The sequence below is a fragment of the Canis lupus genome, chromosome 9, assembly GCF_011100685.1.
Source record: "Canis lupus familiaris isolate Mischka breed German Shepherd chromosome 9, alternate assembly UU_Cfam_GSD_1.0, whole genome shotgun sequence".
NCBI classification, from domain to species: Eukaryota; Metazoa; Chordata; class Mammalia; order Carnivora; family Canidae; genus Canis; species Canis lupus.
Genome location: NC_049230.1, coordinates 43,914,397 through 43,937,539, shown reverse-complemented (window position 1 = coordinate 43,937,539; position 23,143 = coordinate 43,914,397). Strand labels below are relative to the sequence as shown.

The 23,143-nt window shown below is 38.5% G+C and overlaps 2 protein-coding genes across 34 annotated transcripts in view; one reads left to right on the top strand and one right to left on the bottom strand.

The window, feature by feature from the left end:
• EFCAB5 (EF-hand calcium binding domain 5) overlaps positions 1-1,141 on the bottom strand; it is a 181,311-nt gene extending 180,170 nt beyond the window's left edge. For 16 of the 30 annotated variants that reach the window (XR_005364730.1, XR_005364727.1, XR_005364726.1 and 13 more), the window contains exon 1: positions 432-572. The gene's annotated coding sequence lies outside the window, so the exon portion shown is untranslated. Of the gene's footprint in view, positions 1-431; positions 575-1,034 lie in introns of those variants that run through there. The other 14 variants (XR_005364725.1, XM_038548377.1, XM_038548384.1 and 11 more) reach the window with 5 other exon arrangements.
• SSH2 (slingshot protein phosphatase 2) overlaps positions 960-23,143 on the top strand; it is a 238,609-nt gene continuing 216,425 nt past the window's right edge. For 2 of the 4 annotated variants that reach the window (XR_005364735.1, XR_005364734.1), the window contains exon 1: positions 1,003-1,065. Coding sequence is in view for 2 of the 4 variants with exons in the window: in XM_038548401.1 (XP_038404329.1) it covers positions 1,003-1,065 (63 nt within the window). In the remaining 2 variants the exon portion in view is untranslated. Of the gene's footprint in view, positions 1,066-23,143 lie in introns of all 4 variants that reach the window. The other 2 variants (XM_038548401.1, XM_038548403.1) reach the window with 2 other exon arrangements.

Here is a 23,143-nt window from a genome sequence, read left to right as displayed (position 1 = left end):
ATCCTATTTAAGAGAATTTCTACCTAGCAGGAAACAAGTGGGAGGTAAATAGCAGGTTGGACCCTTCTAAGTCCGTGAGCCCAGCTTTCTTGGCCTCCGGGGCTCACGCAGCCTGCTCTCCACCTTGGGAATACTGAATGAGTCCTGAGAGGCCAGGGTAATAGGGGAAGCCTGACGGGTACCCTGAAGCTTCCCACGGTATAAAATTAAAAACCTTTCTTTCTTTCTTTCATAAAGTCTCATCATAAAAAAAAAAAAAAAAAAAAAAAAAAACCATGGACACAGGGTGGTAAAGTTCAGAAAAAGCCGCCGAGAGCCGAGTCCAAAGGGGGATAAACCCGTCTCCTGGTCGCGCCTGGAGGGTCTCCAGTCCAGGAAGTCTCCCTCCCGCCTAGAGAAAGCCTCTGAAACCCCGCGAAGCCCCTTCTCACCAGACAACAACGTGTTCGCCTCAGGATTTTCACCTCCGTTTCCTTTCACTAAGATCGGCTAAGCCGCGCGCCCCCACCTCATAAAATGGTCGTCTCTCAGGAGTACGGATTCCAGCGGCCCTCCCCCACCTAAACCGGCCCGGGGCCCCTCCCCCATCCCACCTCACAGCCAGCCTCTCGACGCGGGCGAACCGCGCGAGTCTGGAGCAAAGGAGGAAACCCGGGAAGGGGCGGCGGCCCGCTTCCGGCAACTCAAGGGTTACGGCGAGGCGGCGGCGCGCGCCGAGGGGAGAGGCGGTTGCTGACAGGTGGCGCCTGCGCACTGGGAGCGCTCATTGTGCCCCGCTGCTGTCGAACCGCCCGCTCGCCCGCCCGCCGCCCGTTCCGCGCGTCAGTAGGCGAGAGTCTGGTGGTGGGTGCGGAGCCTGCGGCCGTTCCCGCGGCCTCCTCCTTCTCCCCGTTCCCCTCACCCCCATCCCATACCCCTTTCCCCATCCCGGCTCCGTCACCCCCCCCCCCCCCCCAACTCAGGACAAGAATGCCCTGCCCGGAACAACCCAGCAGCGCCTAGATGGCTTTGGTCACGGTCCAGCGGTCGCCTACCCCCAGCACCACCTCCAGCCCCTGCGCCTCGGTGAGTCCCACCCGGCGGCGGCTCCGCTCGCTTCTGTCACTGCGGCTCCGCTTTGCCTCAGCGGGTCCCGCCGAGCGCCACTGCGCACGCGCCGCGCCGCTTCCCAGGCCTTGGCACTCGGCTGCCGCGAACCCCCCACACCCCCTATCTTAAAGACTAGCTACGGGAGCTACAGGACTTTGGGTTTTGCTCCCATCACTCTGGGCACCTGGCTCTCGCCGTCCTCGCCCTGAGGACAACCCCCCCCCCCCCCCCCCCCCCCCCCCCCGTGGCATGCTTTCCTATGGCTTGAACACTTCCTTTTGGGAATGAGTCATTCTCGCTTTTCACCCTCCCCCTTCCTCGAACCCTCTGTTGCTCTGCTGCAGGGAGAGGACCACGGGACACCTGCGTTGCCCCTTACACCCACCACATCCCCTTACCCACACCCATTTCCTGGATGCGTTCAGTATTCGCATACTGCACCCCCTTCTTCAGGGCTCTCGGGGTGTGTGCCTTCTCCTTAGTCCGTTGCTGTCTTTCTTGTGCTCTGGTACTGTTCGGGCTTCATTGGATTGCTGAGCTGGTAGTTACTCCTTGGTTTCTTCCCTTTTTCTTCCCCTCAGAGGGTGGCCGTGGTCTCTGCTTCTTGGACCCCTTACCTTTCCTCTTAAGAGGTCCTGAAGCATCTGGCGCTGCTTGTTGACCAGTACCAATTCACTTACATCTTAACAGACATTAATGCCATAACACTCATCGTTCATGATCATTCCTATTATTGGGTGGTGTTTGTATGGCTCCTTTAGATACCTATGCCAGTGAAGCATGCTTCCAGAAGGAAAATCTTACCCAGTAACCAGCCTTTTCCGGCTGGGCCCTTTTTTGACTTCCCTCCTAGCCCCATCCCCCACTCCTTTACATCCCATTCTTTTAAGCTTTATTCTTGAAAATGTTAATTTAAGAAAATAAAATATTAAAAATAAATATGTCACCAGTGGGGCGAAATGGGATCTCTTAAAAAAATCCAGATATTTTAGAAGGAAATAGAATGATAATATGAGCAATTGGAAAAGCCATCCTGAACTTCCTACAGAATTGTAATTTTTAAAACTTGAGTTGGTGGGTTTAGTAGTTTCAGGTTGCCAAAAGGTATTCAATAAACACTGTACCACCTTTCGCTGTAAAGCATCATGTTATTCTTAATATTGTTTGTTCACTGAGGCATGGGCTTTGGTATCTTGAAAATATGGTGGCTTGTGATTTCAACATAGTTTCCTGAATTTCAGAATTTTGTTGTGTATAGTGGCGGTTTCTGTTCTTTTTTTTTTTTTTTTTTCTCCTGAGCCTTCTTTTGCATTTTGTGTAACCAAAATGACAATTACATCCTAATTCTAGAATTGATTCTGTTTTGGAGATTAACTTTTATTATTCCAGAGAGCAGAACTAGGATCTTTGAGTAAAAGTTCAGGGAGGCAGATGTTCAATGATTGTATTGTAAGGAAGAATTTTGTAACAGTAAAGTGGACAACCTTGCAAAAATAGTGAGTGTCCATTGCTTAAAGTATTAAAAGAAAGGCTGGAGGACCTTTTGCCTGGAAGATAATATAAAGAATTCCTGAAGTGGGGGACTTCTAAGGCTTTTTCCAACTCTTAAGATTTTGTGATTTGAGAATAATTGCACTTCAAAGCTGGTAAAATGTTTTAGGATCCTCCGAAGACAAGTATCATATGGACAGAAACTTAATAATTTTTTTCTCTTACGTACTTTATGCTGGTTTTTGTAAAGTTAACATTCCATTAGACCATCTTCTCTCTACTAGTAAACCCTTTTGAGGATAGTGGTCACTAGGCCCGATCTTGGCTGAGAAAGCAACTGAAAGTTGGTAGAGTCATGCAAATACACTAGAAACTAGTATTATACTATCATTTCCCTGGGCATTGTTAAAAATAGTTTATGTTATAATAACATATATATATATATCAAGTTATCATACTAAGTTTCTTGAGGTGAATGATTAGTATACAGTAAGGCCATATCTACTTGATATGACTTAATTAGCCATACCTTAGTTATTAGAATATTGAAGTATGATATAGTCACTTTTGAGATAGGTAATTAAATTGTTCATGTGGTAAGCTCAGTTGGTGAGCTAACTGACTGATATTTCTCCATCTACTTGCTATAGTAGCCTGGTTATTTCAGCTGTTTATATGTGGCTCTGAGTGTAAAGGAATCCTAGGACTGGTGTGTGTGTGTGTGTGTGTCAACAGTGTATGACTGATGAGCCAGTTACCTTTCCCCTTAAATTGTCTTCCTATTTCACTTCATCCAGAACTATATTCAGCTCAATTGTCTTGTTCTTGTGTTCCAATATTTGGCTGCTCTCTGACCTGCATATATTTGCTCTTGCATCTCTTGTTGCATAAATAGGTCGAGTTGTTTGCTTTGAAGATAAAAGAGCAAAAACAATCTAGAGAATCATGAAAGGAGAGATTTAATTTTGTAAGACTGGAAATTTAGATTTTTAAATTAATAATTTTAAGCATTTTATTTTACTTTTTCACCATAGGTGATATAGGGCATTTTAATACTGTCAGCTCTTCAGTATTCATTCGTTGGGGATTAAACAAATCTATAGGTCACCTACTGGTTATGAATGACTATTACAGATAGATGTATAAGACATTAATCCTTGTATTAGTATTGTGTAAACTTAGGAGGGAATAGAAAGAAGAACAAATGTGAGATGTAAGAGTAGAAAAGGAGAAAAAAAAAAAGAGTAGAAAAGGAGAGTGAGGGTAATGGTACTGTATGTACATGAACAGCTAGTTTGTAATGGCCGTAGGTATTGGCTGAATTCAGATTAAGATAAATTCACTAACGGAAAGAGTAATAATAACAATATCTAACATCTCTTGGATTCTTGTCTATGCCAAGCATCATTCCAAGTGCTTTACGTGGATTAACTCATTTACTCCTTACATTATGTCCAAAGGAAATTGCCAGTATTCCTGTCTTACAAGTAAATAAAATGAGGCCAAGAGCTATTAATTAATGTGCCCAGAGTCACTCAGTTGTTGAAGATGTATTTAACTTTAGAATCTTCCATCTTTCCCTTTGTGATAATCAAAGAGAAGTACATATAGTTGATGGATTCAAACTCAGCCTGGAAGTATGGGTAGAATATAGTCTAGGGTAGGGCCTGGGAAATAGAGAGTATCCCAGGCGGAGAGAAACTGTATTACCAAAATTTACAGGCAGAAAAGTACAAAGCATATTTGAATAACTTAACTAGACCAGTTTAAGGATGGATTTCTTTGGAAGAATAGTAAGAGATAAAGGTGAAGAGGAAGTTGGGACTGCACGGGACTGCTGAGTTTAGGAGTTTGGACTTGATAGGGAAGGTTAGTGGAGCGCCTAAAGAGGTTTTTGAGCAGATATGATCACAGTGGTGTTTTAAGAAAATTGATGTGGCACCTATTAGCTAGAGGGATTTAAGAGAGGCAGAGGGACGCCATGAGTGGAGTCAGTTAGAGGCTGTTACAGTAGCCCAGGTGTGAGATAATAAAGGCCTAAACTGGGGATGTGACATGGTAATGGAAAGAAAGGGACAGATGTGAGGGATTTTGGAGAAAACACAAAGGACCTGGGAATTGTTTGGATATAGGGGAGGAGGAATCAGAGATGCTAACTTTGGAATGTATTGTACTTCTGAGATAATAGATATTTCCTAATTAATAGGAGGCAATTAAAAATTCTCTTCTTTCTGGTATGAATTTTCTGAATGGATACCTATGTTGATCCATGGTCATATAAATACAGTGAAATACCATACAAATATTTACTTTAGTGCTTTATACTTTTCAGAGTGTTTTTGCATTTGTGATCTAATTTAACTCTAGGGCAGCCTCATAAGTTATGCAGGACAAGTACCAAGGTTAAAAGACTAAAGGTTACAAAACTGGTTAGGGTAAGAACCTGCCTAGAACTAAGTTCCTTTGACTCCTGGTCCACATCTCTTTTCATGAAATAGCCTTTGACTCCTGGTCCACATCTCTTTTCATGAAACAGCATATGAGTTTCTGATCCTGAGAACTTGACTGCCAATATAGTAAAAGAACTAGACTTGAGATATAATCAAGATTTGAGATACAGTCAAGAACTCCAGCAGCCCAGGTGGCTCAGCGGTTTAGCACTGCCTTCAGCCCAGGACATGATCCTGGAGACCCAGGATCAAGTCCCATGTCAGGCTCCCTGCATGGAGCCTGCTTCTCCCTCTGCCTGTGTCTCTGCCTCTCTCTCTCTCTGTGTGTCTCTCATGAATAAATAAATAAAATCTTTAAAAAAAAAAAAAGAACTCATTCTCTTTGCAGTTCATTTATATTGTAACCTTAAGTAGAACAGAATAATCTTGGTCTGTACAAATCATTTTTAGGTGATACGCGATACCCTTATTTGAAGCCTATTATCTCTTAGTTTACACATAATTCTTAAAACTTGGATATTTAGTTTTCTTACTCTTAGAAGATTATCAATGGCAAAATAGGAATGGAAAGTGTGGCAGGTGCTGCTGAAGGCAGTCTGCTTATGGTTCTGGGAAATGCTAGCTGACGGTTTATAGCAAGGGAGGAAGAAGAAGATTTATAAATAGCAGGCATAAGAAAAAATTTAGCAGTTATAAACTACTTAATATAATGACAAATACGTCCCTAAGACCAGTGGTCCCTCAGAGCTACTTTTATGTGGTCATAATAATGATCCTGAATAATCGTAATAAAGCTTCATCTTGTTTTGTCTTCATTTAAGCAATCAGGATTAAGTGAATTGTATTTTGAGATAGATATCCATCCAAGTTTCACTGAAGTTTTCAAGTTTTTGATGCACATTTTTATTAACTGGGAAATTTATTTACATATATGATGCTAGATAAATATGTTATTCATATATTCAAATATGATCACACCTTTCCCCCAGACAGAAAATAAAACTGTAGCAAATATGAAATTGATTTATCTGAAGTGTGAATACTTAAAAGTGATCCTTTTTAATTTTTTGAAGACAGCTTTAGATACTTTTTTATACTGTAAAAATAATACACAGTCCTTGTAGTAAATTTTGGAAAATACAGAAAAGCACAGAAAAGAGAATGAGAGATATGTGCTATATCATTGTATATATACTTTACATAGCTGAAATATATCTGTATAATTTGGCATATTTGATTCTTTTTCAGTTTGATATATATCATAGGTATAGCGCCATATCACTAATATGGCTGCATTGGGCAATTGTAACTTGTCCTAACCATTCCACTATTGTTGAACATCTGGATTTTTTCCAACTTTTTTTTTTTCTGTTATAAATCACATTGCAGTGAACATCACTGGCCATAAATATTGACTGCATTTTGGAACATTTATTAAGATTTCAAGAAATATAATTACTGGATCATACAGTATAAACAATTTTTAGACTCCTGTTGTATATTTATACTTTCTAGAAAGGTTCCAATTAACATTTATTTCAGCTATCATAGTATAGGAATACTCATTTCTCCTAGCCTTATTAACACTGGATATCCTCATTTCATATTTAATCATTACTAATTTTCAAGGATAAAGAATAGTACCTCATTAATTATATATATATTTTATTACTAGACAAGTTGAGTATTTTTCAGATGTTCAGTAGGCATTTCTGTTAACTTTTTTAAAGATAGCTTTATTTACAAAAAAAGCCTACAATAGTCTACAAAGCCTAAAATAAACCCATTTTAATAATTGTACAATTCAATGATTTTTAGTAAAACTTAGAGTTATGCCACCTTCACTACAATCCTGTATTTCTACTTTATGAGCTATTTGTTCATTCTTTTCAACCTATATATCCTCTTGATATATCATTAATGTTGACTATTTATTAGCACTGATTGCTTTTACATTCTTTGCATTGCCCTTAGAATAAAGTCTACTTCCAGAGTTTTGCTAGCAAGACTTTTAAAGAGCAAACCTTGCTTTACCTCTTCAGCCTTGTCTTTTCCCAAGTTCCTGCCTTGCACACTGCTTAGTCAAGCTGACATGCCATGCTCCCTTTGATCTCTAGGCTTTTGCACATGCTGTTCCCTTTACCTGGAACACTTTTTCTTCATCTCTTTACCTGACTAATTCCTACTCATCCTCAGGTCTCAGCTTAAATGTCACTTCTTCTGGGAAGCTTCCCTGACTCCACTCTCAGACCATGGTAGGTGCTCCTTCTATGCACACCATAGCACCCTATACTTAACCATCATGGCTCTATCTCCTTAATGTACTTGATTGTTTGCTTATCTCTCCAACTAACCTTTAAGCCAGGAACTAGGTCTGTTTTCATACTTTTGTATCACCAGGGTCAAAAACATGAATCAATGGATGGATGAATCGATGGATATTGGTATTATTTAGCAGACTTTTCCAATTTGAGTTCCTCCATTGTTTTTAAACCTTTCTGTTTCCAGAAGCCTAAAGAATATGACCACCTTAAGACTCTGGGTACATATTGCTAAATTGTCCTCCAGAAAGGTTGAATCTAACTTTGTTGATTAAGTGTGAAATATGTCAGAGGTCAGGTGCATAAAAATGTTGGCTCTACCGTACTCTCATCAGCACTGAATATCATAATCATCATTCATATTCTTTATTATAAGAGCTATTGTTTATAGAACACTTACTATGTACCAGGAGCTGTGCTGAGTACTTTACATACATTACATTACTTGATCTTTCCATCACTCCTCTGGTATTATTATTATCATCTCTGTTTTACAAAGAAAATTGAGGCTCAGAGAAGTAGAATGAGTTACACAAGATTATAGGCCTGATGTCTAACCCCAGAACCCTGTCTCTTAACCACTAATATTTTATCATTTTAATATACCTTTTTTCCAGAGGTTAAACATTTTTTCAAATATTTGTTATCATATGTTATATTCCCTGTTTTGTAAGTCATTCGTATGATTAGCTCAGCTTTCTCTATGAATATTTTTGCCACATTGATTTGTAAATAAATATATTTTTGAAGTAATCTCTACATCCAGTGTGGGGCTCAAACTCATGATCCCAAGATCAAGAGTCACATGCTTTACTGACTGAGGCATCCAGGCTCCCCTGATTTTTTTTTTTTTTTAAGGTTTACTTATTTATTTAAGAGAGAGTGTGTGAGAGCAGGGAAGGGGCAGAGGGAGAGGAGAGAGAGAAGAGAAAGAATCACAAGCAGACTCCATGCTGAGCATGGAGCTCAATGAGGGACTCCATCCCATAACCCATGAAATCATGACCTGAGCCAAAACTAAGAGTCTGACCCTCAACCAACCGAGCCACCCAGGTTCCCCTTGTAAATATTTTTTTATATACTGAGAATATTAACCTTTTTCTGTTATGTTGGACATTTTGCCTTGGCTTTCATTTGCCATTTTATTTGGTTTGTCGTATTCATTTTGATGTTTAGACATTTAAAAAATTTTAATGGAATAAAAAAAATTTTAGTACCATCAATCCAAAGTCTGTGTATGTATGTTTTCCCATTGTTTTTCTACTTATTTCAATTTTCCATCAACAGAGATATATTCACCGATATTTTCCTAAAATTTTTTTTCTTTTTATTTTCCTAAAATTTTTAATTGTTTATTTTTATATTTAACTTTAATCAACTGAAATTAATTTTACTACATAGTATGAGGTAAATATTAAACTTTTTTTGTTTCAAACAGTTAACAACTTGTCTCAGTTTATTTTATGAAGCAATCACTTCTTTTTCTGATGATATATTAGAGTATATATTTCCTATGGGAAATACTAAACTGAAGTATAAGCTAAAATGTGTTCCATTGAAGTTCCATTGCTAGCCCCACAGAAGTTTAGTTTAGCACATATTACTTAGTATTCATTTAATTTATGGACAGACAACTTCAACTGGTTAGGTTTTAAAACTTGACTCAGGTGCCTTGGGAAGTCCAGAGTAAGAGCAGTCCTTTGGTAATCAAAAGGTATCTTCAGGTCTTTTGTCCTTTCTGTCTGGCTTTAAGTGAGAGGGAACAGATGTGTGGGTGGCTCAGTGGGTTAAGCACCCACTGATTTTTGATTTAGGCTCAGGTCATGATCTCAGAGCCATGAGATAAAGCCCACATCCAGCTCCATGCTCAGTGGAGAGTCTATTTGAGATTCTCTCTCTCTCTCTTCTTCTACCCCTCCCCCCTCAAATAAAGAATTACATCTTTTTTTTTTTTTTTTTAGATTTTATTTATTTAGGGCAGCCCGGGTGGCTCAGCGGTTTAGCGCCACCTTCGACCCAGGGCGTGATCTTGGAGACCTGGGATTGTGTCCCACGTCGGGCTTCCTGCATGGAGCCTGCTTCTCCCTCTGCTTGTGTCTCTGCCTCTCTCTCTCTCTCTCTCTCTCTCTCTCTCTGTCTCTCTCTCTCTGTCTCTCATGAATAAATAAATAGCATTTTTTTAAAGATGTTATTTATTTATTTGACAGAGAGAGAGAGCACGAGTAAGGTGAGCAGGAGAAACAGGCTCCCAGCTGAGCAGAGAGCCCAATGCTGGGCTTGATCCCAGGACCCTGGGATCATGACCTGAGCCGAAGGCAGATGCTTAACCAACTGAGCCATCCAGGTCCCCCAATAAATAAATCTTAAAAAAAATGAAAGGGAGCAGATTCTAGATAATGCCCAGTCTAAAAAAGGCACCATGCAGAGCCCACAGGACCTTTCTATATAGCACCATTAAATGCCATTCCCGGTACCAGCAGCTTTGGCTTTACTGTTTTTCCATTAAATGTCTCTGTTTTGCTGGCTGCACAATTGCCTGGCCCATTGTAGGCATTCACATGTCCATGTTTCTCACTTGTTCATTCATTCAAAAACTTAGCTATAGGGAATCCCTGGGTGGCTCAGCAGTTTAGCGCCTGCCTTTGGCCCAGGGCGCGACTCTGGAGTCCCGGGATTGAGTCCCACCTCTGGCTCTTGGCATGGAGCCTGCTTCTCCCTCCTCCTGTGTCTCTGCCTCTCTATGTCTATCATGAATAAATAAATAATCTTTAAAAAAAAAACTTAGCTATAATAAGGAAATGTTTTCTAATTTTAAAAACTCTGTGATTATTGATAAGACACAGTCTGAAATATCTCAGAAGTCAAGTGTACATGGGAGAGACCTAACGAATCTTGTTAATCAGCAAATATTTAATGAGTGCTGTTTTGTTCAGGTAACCCCATCCATTCTCTATTTCTGATTCTCAGCACTGAGTCCTTTTCAGATACTTTTACAAACTGCCCTGCATTTTCTTGCCCAGCTGAGCAGCACAGCTGCTGTTCACAGTGCCCTTCATTTTCCTATTTGTCAAGAGAAAATCTCATGAGGTGATTTTGGCTCTGAGATGTAATGAGAGGTCCCATGGTTCCTAAGCTTTCCTGAGAAATGGGAAATATTTCACTGACTGAGTGGGAGAAAATATGCTTAGAAACAAATGGAGAAGTAGTATACTGTGTTGCAGCTTAGTTTTTATGGAGCTGTTTGATTTAATTTTTTTAAAAAAGGTAATTTAGTACCTTTTTGTATCCTATGCTATACTCAGTTCTGGAGATGACTATTTACTCATTCATGCCAGGATTGGGGATCCAGCAGCCAGTTAGTCCCTGGCCTCAGGAAGCCTTTAGAGTATAAGTGGAAAGATTGGTATTAAGTAATTAGAGTACAGTGTAGTAATCATAGATGATGATATAAGCCTTGAGAAAGAGAAAGAAGGCCAGCAAGGATTTCTTTGTTGAGCTTTAAAAAGTGGGAGTTGGCTGGCAAACAGGGAGTTAGGGGTGAGTAGCAGGAGGGAGGGAAGCATTCTTAAGCATGAATTTAAAGGACAGGGATTAGAAATGGCACATGAACGCTGGGAACCACAAGCAGTACAGTGCTGATGCCTTGCAAAATGCAGAAAATAGAGCTGGAGAAGTAAACATAATTTTTCTGAATTGTAACATCTACGCTGTTTTACTTTTCATATAGTGTATACATTTGCTTGGCTATCCTTTAAAGTGAATTTGTTAAAATTTGTGATAAGGGGTAAGAAACCTTAAAGTATTACTGTCCTAAGAGCTACCATGTTTCAAGCGTTTGCTGTGCTGTAGACACTAGGTTCAGCACTAAAAAGACAGCACAACTACCATTTGAAGGAATGCTATTATTGTTCCTATTTTACCGATAAAGTGATTTTCAGAGAACTATCTAGATTCCCATAGCTTGGAGTGGCAGAGCTGGTATTTAAGCTTTGGTCGTCACACTCAGAGACCAGCTACTAGACTAACTAAATTATTTTCTGGGTGTTAGAGTTAGTCTCTCTGGGCACTGTTTGATTTCTTCTTCCTCTCCTTTTTTTTTTTTTTTTTTACTCATTTTGTTTCATGTTTGCCCTGCTTTAGTTTGAATCACTGTGATTTGTGTCATTTTGCTTCATGTATCTTGGCAGTTGATAAACTCATTTGAGAACCTTCTCAAGCACTGTGGGGTAAGGCATTATCCTTGTCTTAGAATTCACAGGTCTAATGGGGGGAAGGCAGCTATAAACTATGCATGTATAATGAATAAAAGTAGTATAGTGAGTGCAATAGGAGAGGCAAAACCAAGTGTGTACAGTGAAGAAGATACCACTTCCGAAGGGGATAATGGATAGGGAATGTGGAACAGAGTAATTGGGAAACACGGAGGAACAAAAGATCTTTACAGCCAAGAAAATGAAAGATATGTTATTTACTTCTCAATACTAATCTCTTTCATTTCCATTCGTAATTAGAAGTTTGTTTTTTTCCTACAAGGCAGTTATTGTAAGATATTGCTGTCTAAGGCATGATAGGTAGCCAGATAGATACTCAAGCTTCTGTCTTTGGAAAATGTGTGTTTGTAGTTACCTTGCCCCTCACCCATTCTTCCTCTCCCAGCTCCATACCTTGTTCTAGTTAAAGAAAAAAAAAAGCCCAACCTCTTTTTTACTGCTTAACAGGGGAATGTGTGAAATTATATTTATTAAAGTTTTTTTTAATATTTATTAAAGTTTAAGGAAAGATGTCTTTGTACACCTTACTCATTGGAGCAGTGATTCTCCAATTATTGCTGCAGACACTTTTATAGAAACAGTAACAATTTGAGAGCACCTTCTCTTCACAATTATGATACTTAGCATATCTCAAGCAAAAATTAAACCACAATGTTAGCATCTTAATCTATTAAGGAAGTTCATTGATTCCTTGGGGTTTGAGAAAGTGATTGTGGTTTCAAATAAAAATAGTATCTGCCAGTGATTCTAATATAGACCATATGGTGGGGAAGCCCCAATAGTATTTTTATTTCTCTCTTAGGCTTCAAATAGCTATAGCAACATGAAGCAGTTCACTATAGTGGTTAAGGGTGTGGGGTCTGGAAAATATCTGCCTGAATCTGAATCCTGGCTTAACTGTGTACCAGACTTAGACAAGTCACTTAACTGATCTATGCTTCAGTTTGCCCATCTGTAGAATAGAGGTAATAATAGTACTTCTTTCATAGAAATAAGCCTTAGCACTACATCTGGCACTAAATAAGCATGCACTCATGGAGTAATTGTTTTTATAATGATGGTGATTTAGGATTGCCATTTATTAAGCAATTTTTCATTAGAACACACATTTGGTGGGGAAGATACTTGCTTTATGCAATATAATTCAAACAAATAGCCTATTTCAGAGATTAGTTTCTCTATATCTTTTTTCTTTCTTTTTAAATTTTTTTTTACTCAGTAATAGCTTTATTTTTTAAATGAGAGAGTCCCAGTCTTCATGGCAAGTTATGTATGATTGTATAATGATACTGGAGCACCATACAGAATGATTAATGTAACCATATCTTTAAAAATCTTCCCTGGGGCACCTGGGTGGGTCAGTGGTTGAGTGTTTGCCTTTGGCTCAGGTCTTAATCCCAGGGTCCTGGGATCCGGTACCGAACTGGGCTCCCCGCAGGGAGCCTGCTTCTCTCTCTGCCTATGTCTCTGCCTCTCTCTGTCTCTCATGAATAAATACATAATATCTTTAAAAAAACAAAAAACCTTCTCTTGAGAGCTTATCAGTTCACTAGACCATGCGGAGCAGCAAATTAATCAATTGGATGTTCTGCTATATGGTAAGACAGATCATTGCAAGAGGTCATCTTAGTTTGTATAGTCAAATAAGAGACTGAACGTGGGGTGTTTTTAATGATTGAGGCTATAAATCATGTGGCAAAGTAGAACAAAAATGTACAGATATATTTTAAATATAGAGACTCTGAGGACACTGAATGTATTGATGGGTTTAAATATATCTTTGTACAAAGAAACAATAGGTGAGAAGAATGATCTATCTAATTCAACTATACCAAACAGCTGGCAATTGAAATTGAATGCAGCTTTTAATAAATGCAATTCTAAAGCAACTGCAATTCTAAAGAATGAAGTCACATATGATATAACAAGAGGTCTTTGGTTCAGACTTTGGCTACATTTTGATTATGGTTTTTATTATTGAACCCTGTTAGGAAATACAACCTATTTCTTCCTTGAGAGAGTACTGGAAAAACTTGCACTAAATTTTCTGTGAGCATAATATTTTGATTCGTCTTCTCCATCTTATAAAAGCTGCAACTTTCTCAACTCTGAGCATTTTTTTAATAATAAATTTATTTTTTATTGGTGTTCAATTTGCCAACATACAGAATAACACCCAGTGCTCATCCCGTCAAGTGCCCACCTCAGTGCCTGCCACCCAGTCACCCTAACCCCCCGCCCTCCTCCCCTTCCACCACCCCTAGTTCACCTCCCAGAGTTAGGAGTCTTCCATGTTCTGTCTCCCCTTCTAATATTTCCCACTTATTTTTTCTCCTTTCCCCTTTATTCCCTTTCACTATTATTTATATTCCCCAAATGAATAAGACCATATAATGTTTGTCCTTCTCCGATTGACTTATTTCACTCAGCGTAATACCCTCCAGTTCCATCCACGTAGAAGCAAGTGGTGGGTATTTGTCATTTCTAATGGCTGAGTAATATTCCATTGTATACATAAACCACATCTTCTTTATCCATTCATCTTTCGATGGACACCGAGGCTCCTTCCACAGTTTGGCTATTGTGGCCATTGCTGCTATAAACATCGGGGTGCAGGTATCCCAGCGTTTCATTGCATCTGTATCTTTGGGGTAAATCCCCAGCAGTGCAATTGCTGGGTCGTAGTGCACAGCAAAGGATACAGTCAACAAAACTAAAAGACAACCTACAGAATGGGAGAAGATATTTGCAAATGACATATCAGATAAAGGGTTAGTTTCTAAGATCTATAAAGAACTTATTAAACTCAACAGCAAAGAAACAATCCAATCATGAAATGGGAAAAACATGAACAGAAATTTCACAGAGGAAGACAGAGACATGGCCAACAAGCACATGAGAAAATGCTCTGCGTCACTTGCCATCAGAGAAATACAAATCAAAACCACAATGAGATACCACTTCACACCAGTGAGAATGGGGAAAATTAACAAGGCAGGAAACCACAAATGTTGGAGAGGATGCGGAGAAAAGTGAACCCTCTTGCACTGTTGGTGGGAATGTGAAATGGTGCAGCCACTTTGGAAAACTGTGTGGAGATTCCTCAAAGAGTTAACTCTGAGCATTTTTATGCTGATTATGTGGTTTTCAGTTAAACTTCAAAGGAAACTATACTGATTGTAAAGGAAGCCTGTTTAGGCAAGATGTGGCTGAAAAATCCAGGAAGTCCTCCACTTGCTACAAAACATTTTTGCCGGGTATAGAACTTTGAAAATTAAATATAGAGCCTTTAGGAGAAAGAAGATATTAGGACATTTCTGTGTAAGCACTGCTTTATAGAAGTTTAATCCAAAATATTTTAACAAGAGAATTTTAGAAAACCATTAAATCTTCTTGTGTTTTTGAAATTGAAGACTATAGTTGTGGCACAAAATGAAAAACATTAAAGACACAGGAAGATTTGGACCTCTGTTTAACATGAGCTTGTTCAGAATGCCAGTCGGCCTTAAACGTTAAAAGAAATAGAAATGTTGCTCACCAAATTATCTTTGCTTTGTTTCCAGCTGTCCTTGCAGGTGATTCAAGGCACTTAGGGGAAGACTGTTTTAACAGGTCTCAGGCTTATTCTTTCTTTTTCTCATAGCTTTTTTTCACTTTATTGGGTTATTCATTTGCAAATATTAAGTCCTACTGTGCACAAGACTTTATATCATTTAAGCTGCTATTATAGTCTACCTTTTTAAAAACATGTTGCCTTTTTTTTTATAAGTTGCCTTATCTTGAACATGTGATTCAGAAAATTGGATGATTGAGGTTCTGTATTTTATTCTTTCTTCATTCTGCTGATATACTGAAATACTATCCCATTTGATTTTGTACTTTTTTATTCTGTATTTTATTTGTGGCTCACATTTCTGAAATAACCATAATAGTGATTCTCTAATTAGAAATAACTTTTTAGGGCACCTGGGTGGCTTCGTCAGTTGAGCATCTGTCTGCCTTCAGCTCAGGTCATGATCCCAGGACCCTGGATTAATCCCTCACTGGGGCTCCTTGCTCAGCTGGGAGCCTGCCTCTCCCTATGCCTGCTGCTCCGCCTGCTTGGGCTCTCTCTGTCAAATAAATAAATAAAATATAAAAAAAAAAGACAAAAACTTTTCTGTAATAGTTGTGTGGACTCCAAAGTGAAACCTTATATAGAATTAGATCATATATAGACCTGAATTCAAAGATGAAGGAAAAATTATTGAAATGGATAATTGCCTTTGGAAAATATTTGAGTACACAAAAATGTTCTTGGAAAATGTATGGGTCAATAGTAGAGAAAATGCCTTGTAAGATAGTTATTTCTTAACCTCTCCCTAAAATTACTAAGTTCTCTTTCCTCATTTTACTTTTTACTCACTTTACTTGGTTTATTACTGACTTTTTGAAATACCATTTTGGAAGTTGAGAGCCGAATTTCTTTAAGATTATTAGGTAATGTGATAGTGATACTGAAATAATGGGGCTTTTTTTTTTTTTTTAATGCTGCTAAACCTTTCTTGATTATATTCTTCTGAAGAAAAAGTATTTTATACATTGGCCCTCATTCAGTATGCTTTTCTTCACTGCCAAATCCAGACCCAAAAGGACAGTTTCCCTCTCTGGCTAATTTAATAATGATTTTTTGTCTTACGTACTTGTTCTCAAGGAAGTAGGCTGCATTATGGCATAGTGGTTAAATTGGCTTTAGGTTCTGGACTCAGATTCTGGAGTTAAAATCTGAGCTCTTCCACTTATTAAGTGTAGACTTTGGGCAAATCACCTAAGTTTCAGTTCCCTTATCTTACAGAATTATTGTTGGCTTTCTTGAAATAACTAAATGACTGCTTAGTACAGTGCCTAGCACTATAGCATAGTGGGTGTTCAATGTTCAATAACTACTAGTGATTACTCTTTTTAACTAGATTTAATTCTTTGCTTTTTGTACAGTATTTCATACATAATTTTAAAAGATTATGATAGGGGGCATCTGGGTGGTTCAGTCGGTTAAGCTTCTGACTCTTGATTTCAGCTGAGGTCATGATCTCAGTGTCTGAGATCTAGCCCTACATCCACCTCCAGGCTCAGCTGGGAGCCTGCTTGGGAGTCTCTCCCTCTGCCCCATCCTCTTCTCATACTTGCATTCTCTCTCTCTCTCAAATAAATAAATAAATCTTAAAAAAAAAAAAAAGGATTATGGTAGTTTGGCTTCCAAAGCATATTTATTTTAGGCTACATATTTTGGTCTTTACTGGTTACTATATTGTGTCCAGTATGTACTACTCTCAAAAGTGTTACTTTATGAGAAGTTGTATTCCCTGGATTCAAATGGACACAACCATCTTTGTAACAGTAATGAAGTAATGTGTAATGAAGTACATTTGAAGATAGTGAAAACTATAGTTTGTGGTTATCTACAACTACCATTAGACCTATTAGAATTCTTTTCAGATAAAGATATGGTGAATTTTGCACTGAGGATATTTCCAAATTTAATGTTCAGTAGGCACTAATGAGTGATATTTAACATAATTCAGCCTTTGTTTATATTATTTTCCAAAGAATTGGCAGGAAATAGTCTTTGGCAGTTGAGACGTGTGTCATTTCTTGGAACTGCTTCTAGTAAAAATTGAGATTATTTGGTTCTCCTGGATGATAGCCATCTTGAAATGTCCTACAACATCATCCCCCCACCTGTGACTTCTGAGATTTTTATGAAATTCTAATTTAATGGCTTTGAATATCAGAACCCCAAGTTAACCTTGCTGCTAAGACTACAAAGTCACAATCCCAGTTTCTTGTTTGGGGGATCTTGAATATAGTGGTTTTTATATTTCTTTGCTACTTCTATGTAAGAAATTCAGGAGGTTTCTTGGACTTTTGATTACTATCAAAATTTTAGTGTTTATTTATACATATTGCTTCCTAAGGTTTCACAGAATTTCAGAACTAGAAAATTGACTACTCTAACTCCTTATTTTAATGTTAAATAGTTTCCAGAGTTTGGCTCCAGGGATAAAGTTTAGAATAACTCATTTCTTAAACAGTTTCAGGAGAGTCTTTGCTGTATTAAAAACTCCATATTGACTCAGTGCTTGAGTGTCTGCCTTCAGCCCAGGGCGTGATCCTGGAGTTCTGGGATCAGAGTCCCACATCGGGCTCCCTGCATGGAGCCTGCTTCTCCCTCTGCCTATGTCTCTGCCTCTCTCTCTCTCTCTCTCTGTGTCTCTCATGAATAAATAAATAAAATCTTAAAAAAAAAAAAACAATAAACAAAACCGCTCTATTATGTCTTTGGTAGTAACTGATTGGAGATTTTCTAGGATACTAGGCATTCAAGTGGCTACCTGGGTTCTAAACTAGACATACAGTGAAATACAGAAGATCACACATTTAAAAGTGACAATGGGATTAGACAGATGAACAAAATTAGCAAAGCTGGCTACATGGGGTCTGTGGTAATTTGGAGACTGAGAACTCTATGGTCAGGGACTGACATTTGTGACCAAGTGAGAGACCCAGTGTTTCCAGAAAAGTCTTCTAGTTCAAGAAACACTAGTAATGCAGATTGTTATGTGAAATCTCCTGATTTTTAAATATTAGCAACTGAATTGGCTGGAAATGATTTTGGCTACAAGTAACAAAAGACCAAGTTTGAACCATAAGAATATTTTTGGTTTATCTGACAGGAAGTCCAAGATACATCGTCCAGGACTAACTCAGTAGCTCAACAATGTCATAAGGACCCTAGTCCTTTATAACTGTGTTCTTCCATCAATAATGTACTGATTCTCATTTTTATATTTGTCTCTATATAAAAAATGTCTGTTGTAGCTCCAGCTAGTGTATCTGTGTTTGATACAGAAAGAGGTAAAAGGTACAGTGCCAGCAATTAGCTATACCTTTGATTAGAAGAGCATAAGTTTTCCTGGAAATAAACCCCCCATTCCTAGAAGACTTCTCTTTTAGTCTCTGGCCAGAACTAGATTACATGATTAACCCTTAGTGCAAGACAGCCTGGGAAGGCAAGTATATGACTTTCCATTGTAATCATTGAGTGGCAACAAGGGAGAAGGATGTTTGCAATAGCTGTTGTCAAACTTTGTCTATCATAACAACTAATGGAGATTTAGTATATGTGCTGCCGAAGCGAGCACTGGAGATTTAAAGGAATGTATCTCGAGGGCTAAACATAAGGCCACGAGTTTATGAATACTTTATAACAACATTCCCCACCCCCACCCCACCCCCCATTTACTACTCACTCCTGGCTTCTATCAGTAATTTAGTTAGGTTTCTAGGATAACCTGTTGGAAAAAAGGACATTTTTTTTTGTCATGTGGAAAGAATGTCAAACTTAAAATGAGTTTATGTCCTAATATAAAGACTTATTAGCAGAATAATACTGGACCAGTTTGCTTATTAATCTTTCTGAGCCTCTCATGCCCCATCTGGAAACTGGGCATATTGCGATAGAGCATAGTAGTTTAATGGAATCAGAAAGACCCAAGTTGGAATCTTATCTCTGACAATCACGTTGCATGATCTCTCTGTTAATTCTTTTGTAAAATAGGGTTAGTAGTTATACCTATCTCACAGAGTCTTCATGAAGACCAAATGAGACACAGTGAAGTCCTACCTTAGCAAAGTTCTAAAGTTAGCATATAAGGCAAAAATTAAATTATACTCAAAATTATCTCAGAAAAAAACCTTTTAAATCATCCATAAAGAACAATATATAGGTTTTGCACATACAACTCTATAATTGAAACTGTCTGAGGGGATGCAGCTTCTTCCATCTCATGCTCACTTTGTTTTTTGTTTTTTTTTTTAATATTATTTATTTATTTATTTATTTGAGAAAGAGAATGAGCATGTGCAGGGGGGAGTGGCAGAGGGAGAAGCAGACTCCCCACTATACAGGGAGCCCAGAGTGGTACTCCATCCCAGAACCTTGGGATCATGACCTGAGCTAAAGGCGATGCTTAACCAACTGAGCCACCCATTTGCTTTCATGCTCACTTTGTTACATGCACTTATTGAATATAATTGCAGGTAAAATCATATGTACCATAACATAACATATTTTCATTCATATTTACTCTCTTCTAAGCACATATAATCAAATTAGTATAAATGAAAAGCACATTTGATGCAACTCCAGAGTTATTTGTGAGATATTCGTCATAGAACCTGGTCTTTTTAAGCCTTCAATAAATGGCAGCTGTTAATTTTACCATAGGTACAGCATATGATGTGTGAGGATGAAGAAATTGAATTTGTCCAAGGCTCATCTAGGCTCCTGATGTGCAATATGAACCAATGATAATTATTTTTTTCTGTCATACCAGCTAAAACTTAGAGAGAGGAATAGTGTCAGTGTTGATGGATTAGGACAAAGATTATCAATTACATTTCAAAGGAGAACTCTAACATAACTGCCTCCAAATATAGGCCAAAATTAACATGACCTAAAAAATGCTAATTTTCTTTTATTTTTTTATTGTTTAAATTTTGAAATATAGCATTTACACAGAATATATTTTTTAAAGATTTATTTATTTTATTCATGAGAGAGACAGAGAGAGAGAAAAAGGCAGAGAGACACAGGCAGAGGGAGAAGCAGGCTTTTCCCAGGAGCCCAATGTGGGACTCGATCCTGGATCCCAGGATCACAAACTGAGCCGAAGGCAGACGCTCAAACACTGAGCCACCCAGGCATCCCTACACAGAATATTTTTAAAGAATATTTTGAGGGCAGCCTGGGTGGCTCAGCGGTTTAGCTCTGCCTTTGGCCCAGGGTGTGGTCCTGGGGTCGTGGGATCGAGTCCCACATCAGGCTCCCTGAATGGAGCCTGCTTCTCCCTCTGCCTGTGTCTCTGCCCCTCTCTCTCTCCTCTGTGTATTCTCATGAATAAATAAATAAAATCCTTTTTTTAAAAAAAAAAAGAATATTTTGATTTGGGATGTCTGGGTAGCTCAGCGGTTGAGCGGCTGGCTGCCTTTGGTTCAGAGGGCATGATCCTGGGGTCCTCAGATCCAGTTTTTCATCAGGCTCCCCACAGGGAGCCTGCTCTTCCTCTGCCGATGTCTCTGCCTCTCTCTGTATGTATCTCAAGAAAAAATAAATAAAATCTTTTTAAAAAAATTTTTGATTTTAGGTTAAAGGTCCAACTCTTGATTTTGATTTAGGTCATGATCTCCGGGTCCTGGGATTGAGCCCCACATTGGGCTCTATGCTCAGCAGGGAGTTTGCTTGAGATTCTCTCCCTCTCTACCCCTCTCCTCACTAGCATGCACTCTCTTTCTGTCAAATCTTAAAAAAAAGAAAAAGGAATATTTTGATTTGGGGGCATCTGGGTGGCTAAGACAGTTAAGCATCCGACTCTAGATTTTGGCTCAGGCTCAGAATCCTGAGATCAAGCCAGTGTTGAGCTTCCCACTCAGCCGGGAGTCTGCTTCCTCTCTCCCTCTTCCTCTGCACCCCCTCTTGCTTGTGCACTCTCTCTAAAATAAATAAATCTTAAAAAAGAGAATATTTTTATTTTAATGCAACATTGGTTTTGCTTCCTTTCAAATTTATGATGTAAAGGTTTTCCAAGGACAAAGTAATATTAAGTGAAATCTAAGATGTTAGGAAGCCCTAATGATAAAATTCATCTAGGAGTCATTCATTAAGGATGTTAACCATTTTCAACTACAGTTGTACTGACCCATAACTGACAGTTACTGGTGTTCTGTTTTACAGTGTTCACACATGTCCAACAAGATCTTATACCACTGACAAAAAAGTACTTTTTGTATTTTGTTGCTTAAAATGCTTTGGGACTTAAGTTGCTTAGGTCAGATTGTAGCACTCAAATATAATGAATCATATATAGGGAAAGGTATAAATAAAGCTCAAGAAATTGTCATATAGGAAGACAAACAGAACCCCCCTTTTTATGAGATGAAATATTTATTTTGCAGGTTACAATGGGCAGGGGGTGCAACCTCTGAATGTTTCTCTTGAACATCCAAAATTTTCAAGTAAGAATAAGAGTGTTAGGGATACCTGGGTGGCACAGAGGTTAGGTATCTGTCTCTTGGCTTTGGCTCAGGCCATGATCTCAGGGTCCTGGGATGGAGCCCCACTTGGGGCTCATCTCAGAGTCGACTTGTGATTCTTCTCTTTCCCTCTGCCTACCCGTCTCATGTTCACTTTCACTCTCTCTAAAATAAGTAAATCTTATAGAAAAAAAAGAGTGATAGATAGTAAAACTCTAAAAGCAATAATGTCCTTTTTTTCAAGTGCTCTCAAGTGTTTTCTTCTACTGAATGTAAAGTTGTCTAAACTTGTACCTTATCACTTGTTGCTTGGTATAGGGTTGTCTTGTTTTTAAACAAAGGAGGAAAATCTTGTTTTAAGGTGACTCATAAATAGTGATGTAGTATGTTAGTAACAGGGTGGTGTTTCTTTGCTCAGTATGAGCACTAGTAATAACAGATGCTGGCAACCTACCCATAGAATTCAATTCATATTTGGAATAAAATTCTTAGGAATCTGTGTATACAGGGACCTTGTTCCACAAATTCTTTTTTTTTAATTTATTTATGATAGAGAGAGAGAGAGAGAGAGAGAGGCAGAGACACAGGCAGAGGGAGAAGCAGGCTCCATGCACCGGGAGCCCGACGTGGGATTCAATCCCGGGTCTCCAGGATCGCACCCTAGGCCAAAGGCAGGCGCCAAACCGCTGCGCCACCCAGGGATCCCCCCACAAATTCTTAATAGTAAGAATGGTTAAGTATCATTGTTGTGTGAGTGACCATGGGAATTTAAGGTGTGGCATTGATAATACATGAGTTATAATTAGCTTATACTTTTAAAACTTTAAATATCTCTCAATCTTTCTTACCTGTGATTATTTTTCTCCTACTGTCCTTGGAGACCCATTCTTCTATGATTGGATGATTTACTCATTTACAGTTAATTAAATTCAGCTACTGAGTCTTATTGTATTTTTTTTTAAATCTTACTGTGGTTATGGAACTAGGTCTAATGGAAATTTGATTTTGATACCTTTATAGTGGTACAGATATTACCGTGATACCTGGAAATACTGTTTGCTAGTAAAAAAAGGGGGCAGGTATGGATAACTGGAAAGATATATAGACATTTATTTATGTAGCTGTAGAGATTTAGAGATTTTTATGGTTTTCTTTTAGATTGTATTGAAACTTAAACTCAAGACATTTTTACAGTAAAGAAAAATACAATTTTAATAATCTAAAGCTAAGAGAAGTTTGCAGAAACTTTTAACAAAAACTTTGGGGAGGATTGAAACATGATTATGATTTTGGCAGGATTAATGCATTTTGACTGTAATTGATTGGCAGTCTTATCTTTGAGTGAATTAGAGAGTTTTTAAATGTAAGAAAATGTTTAAGGGCAGAAGTTGATGAAAAATAGCAAATTGGGTTTTGGACCTTAGTTTTTTCTTTATTTATTTGGAAGATT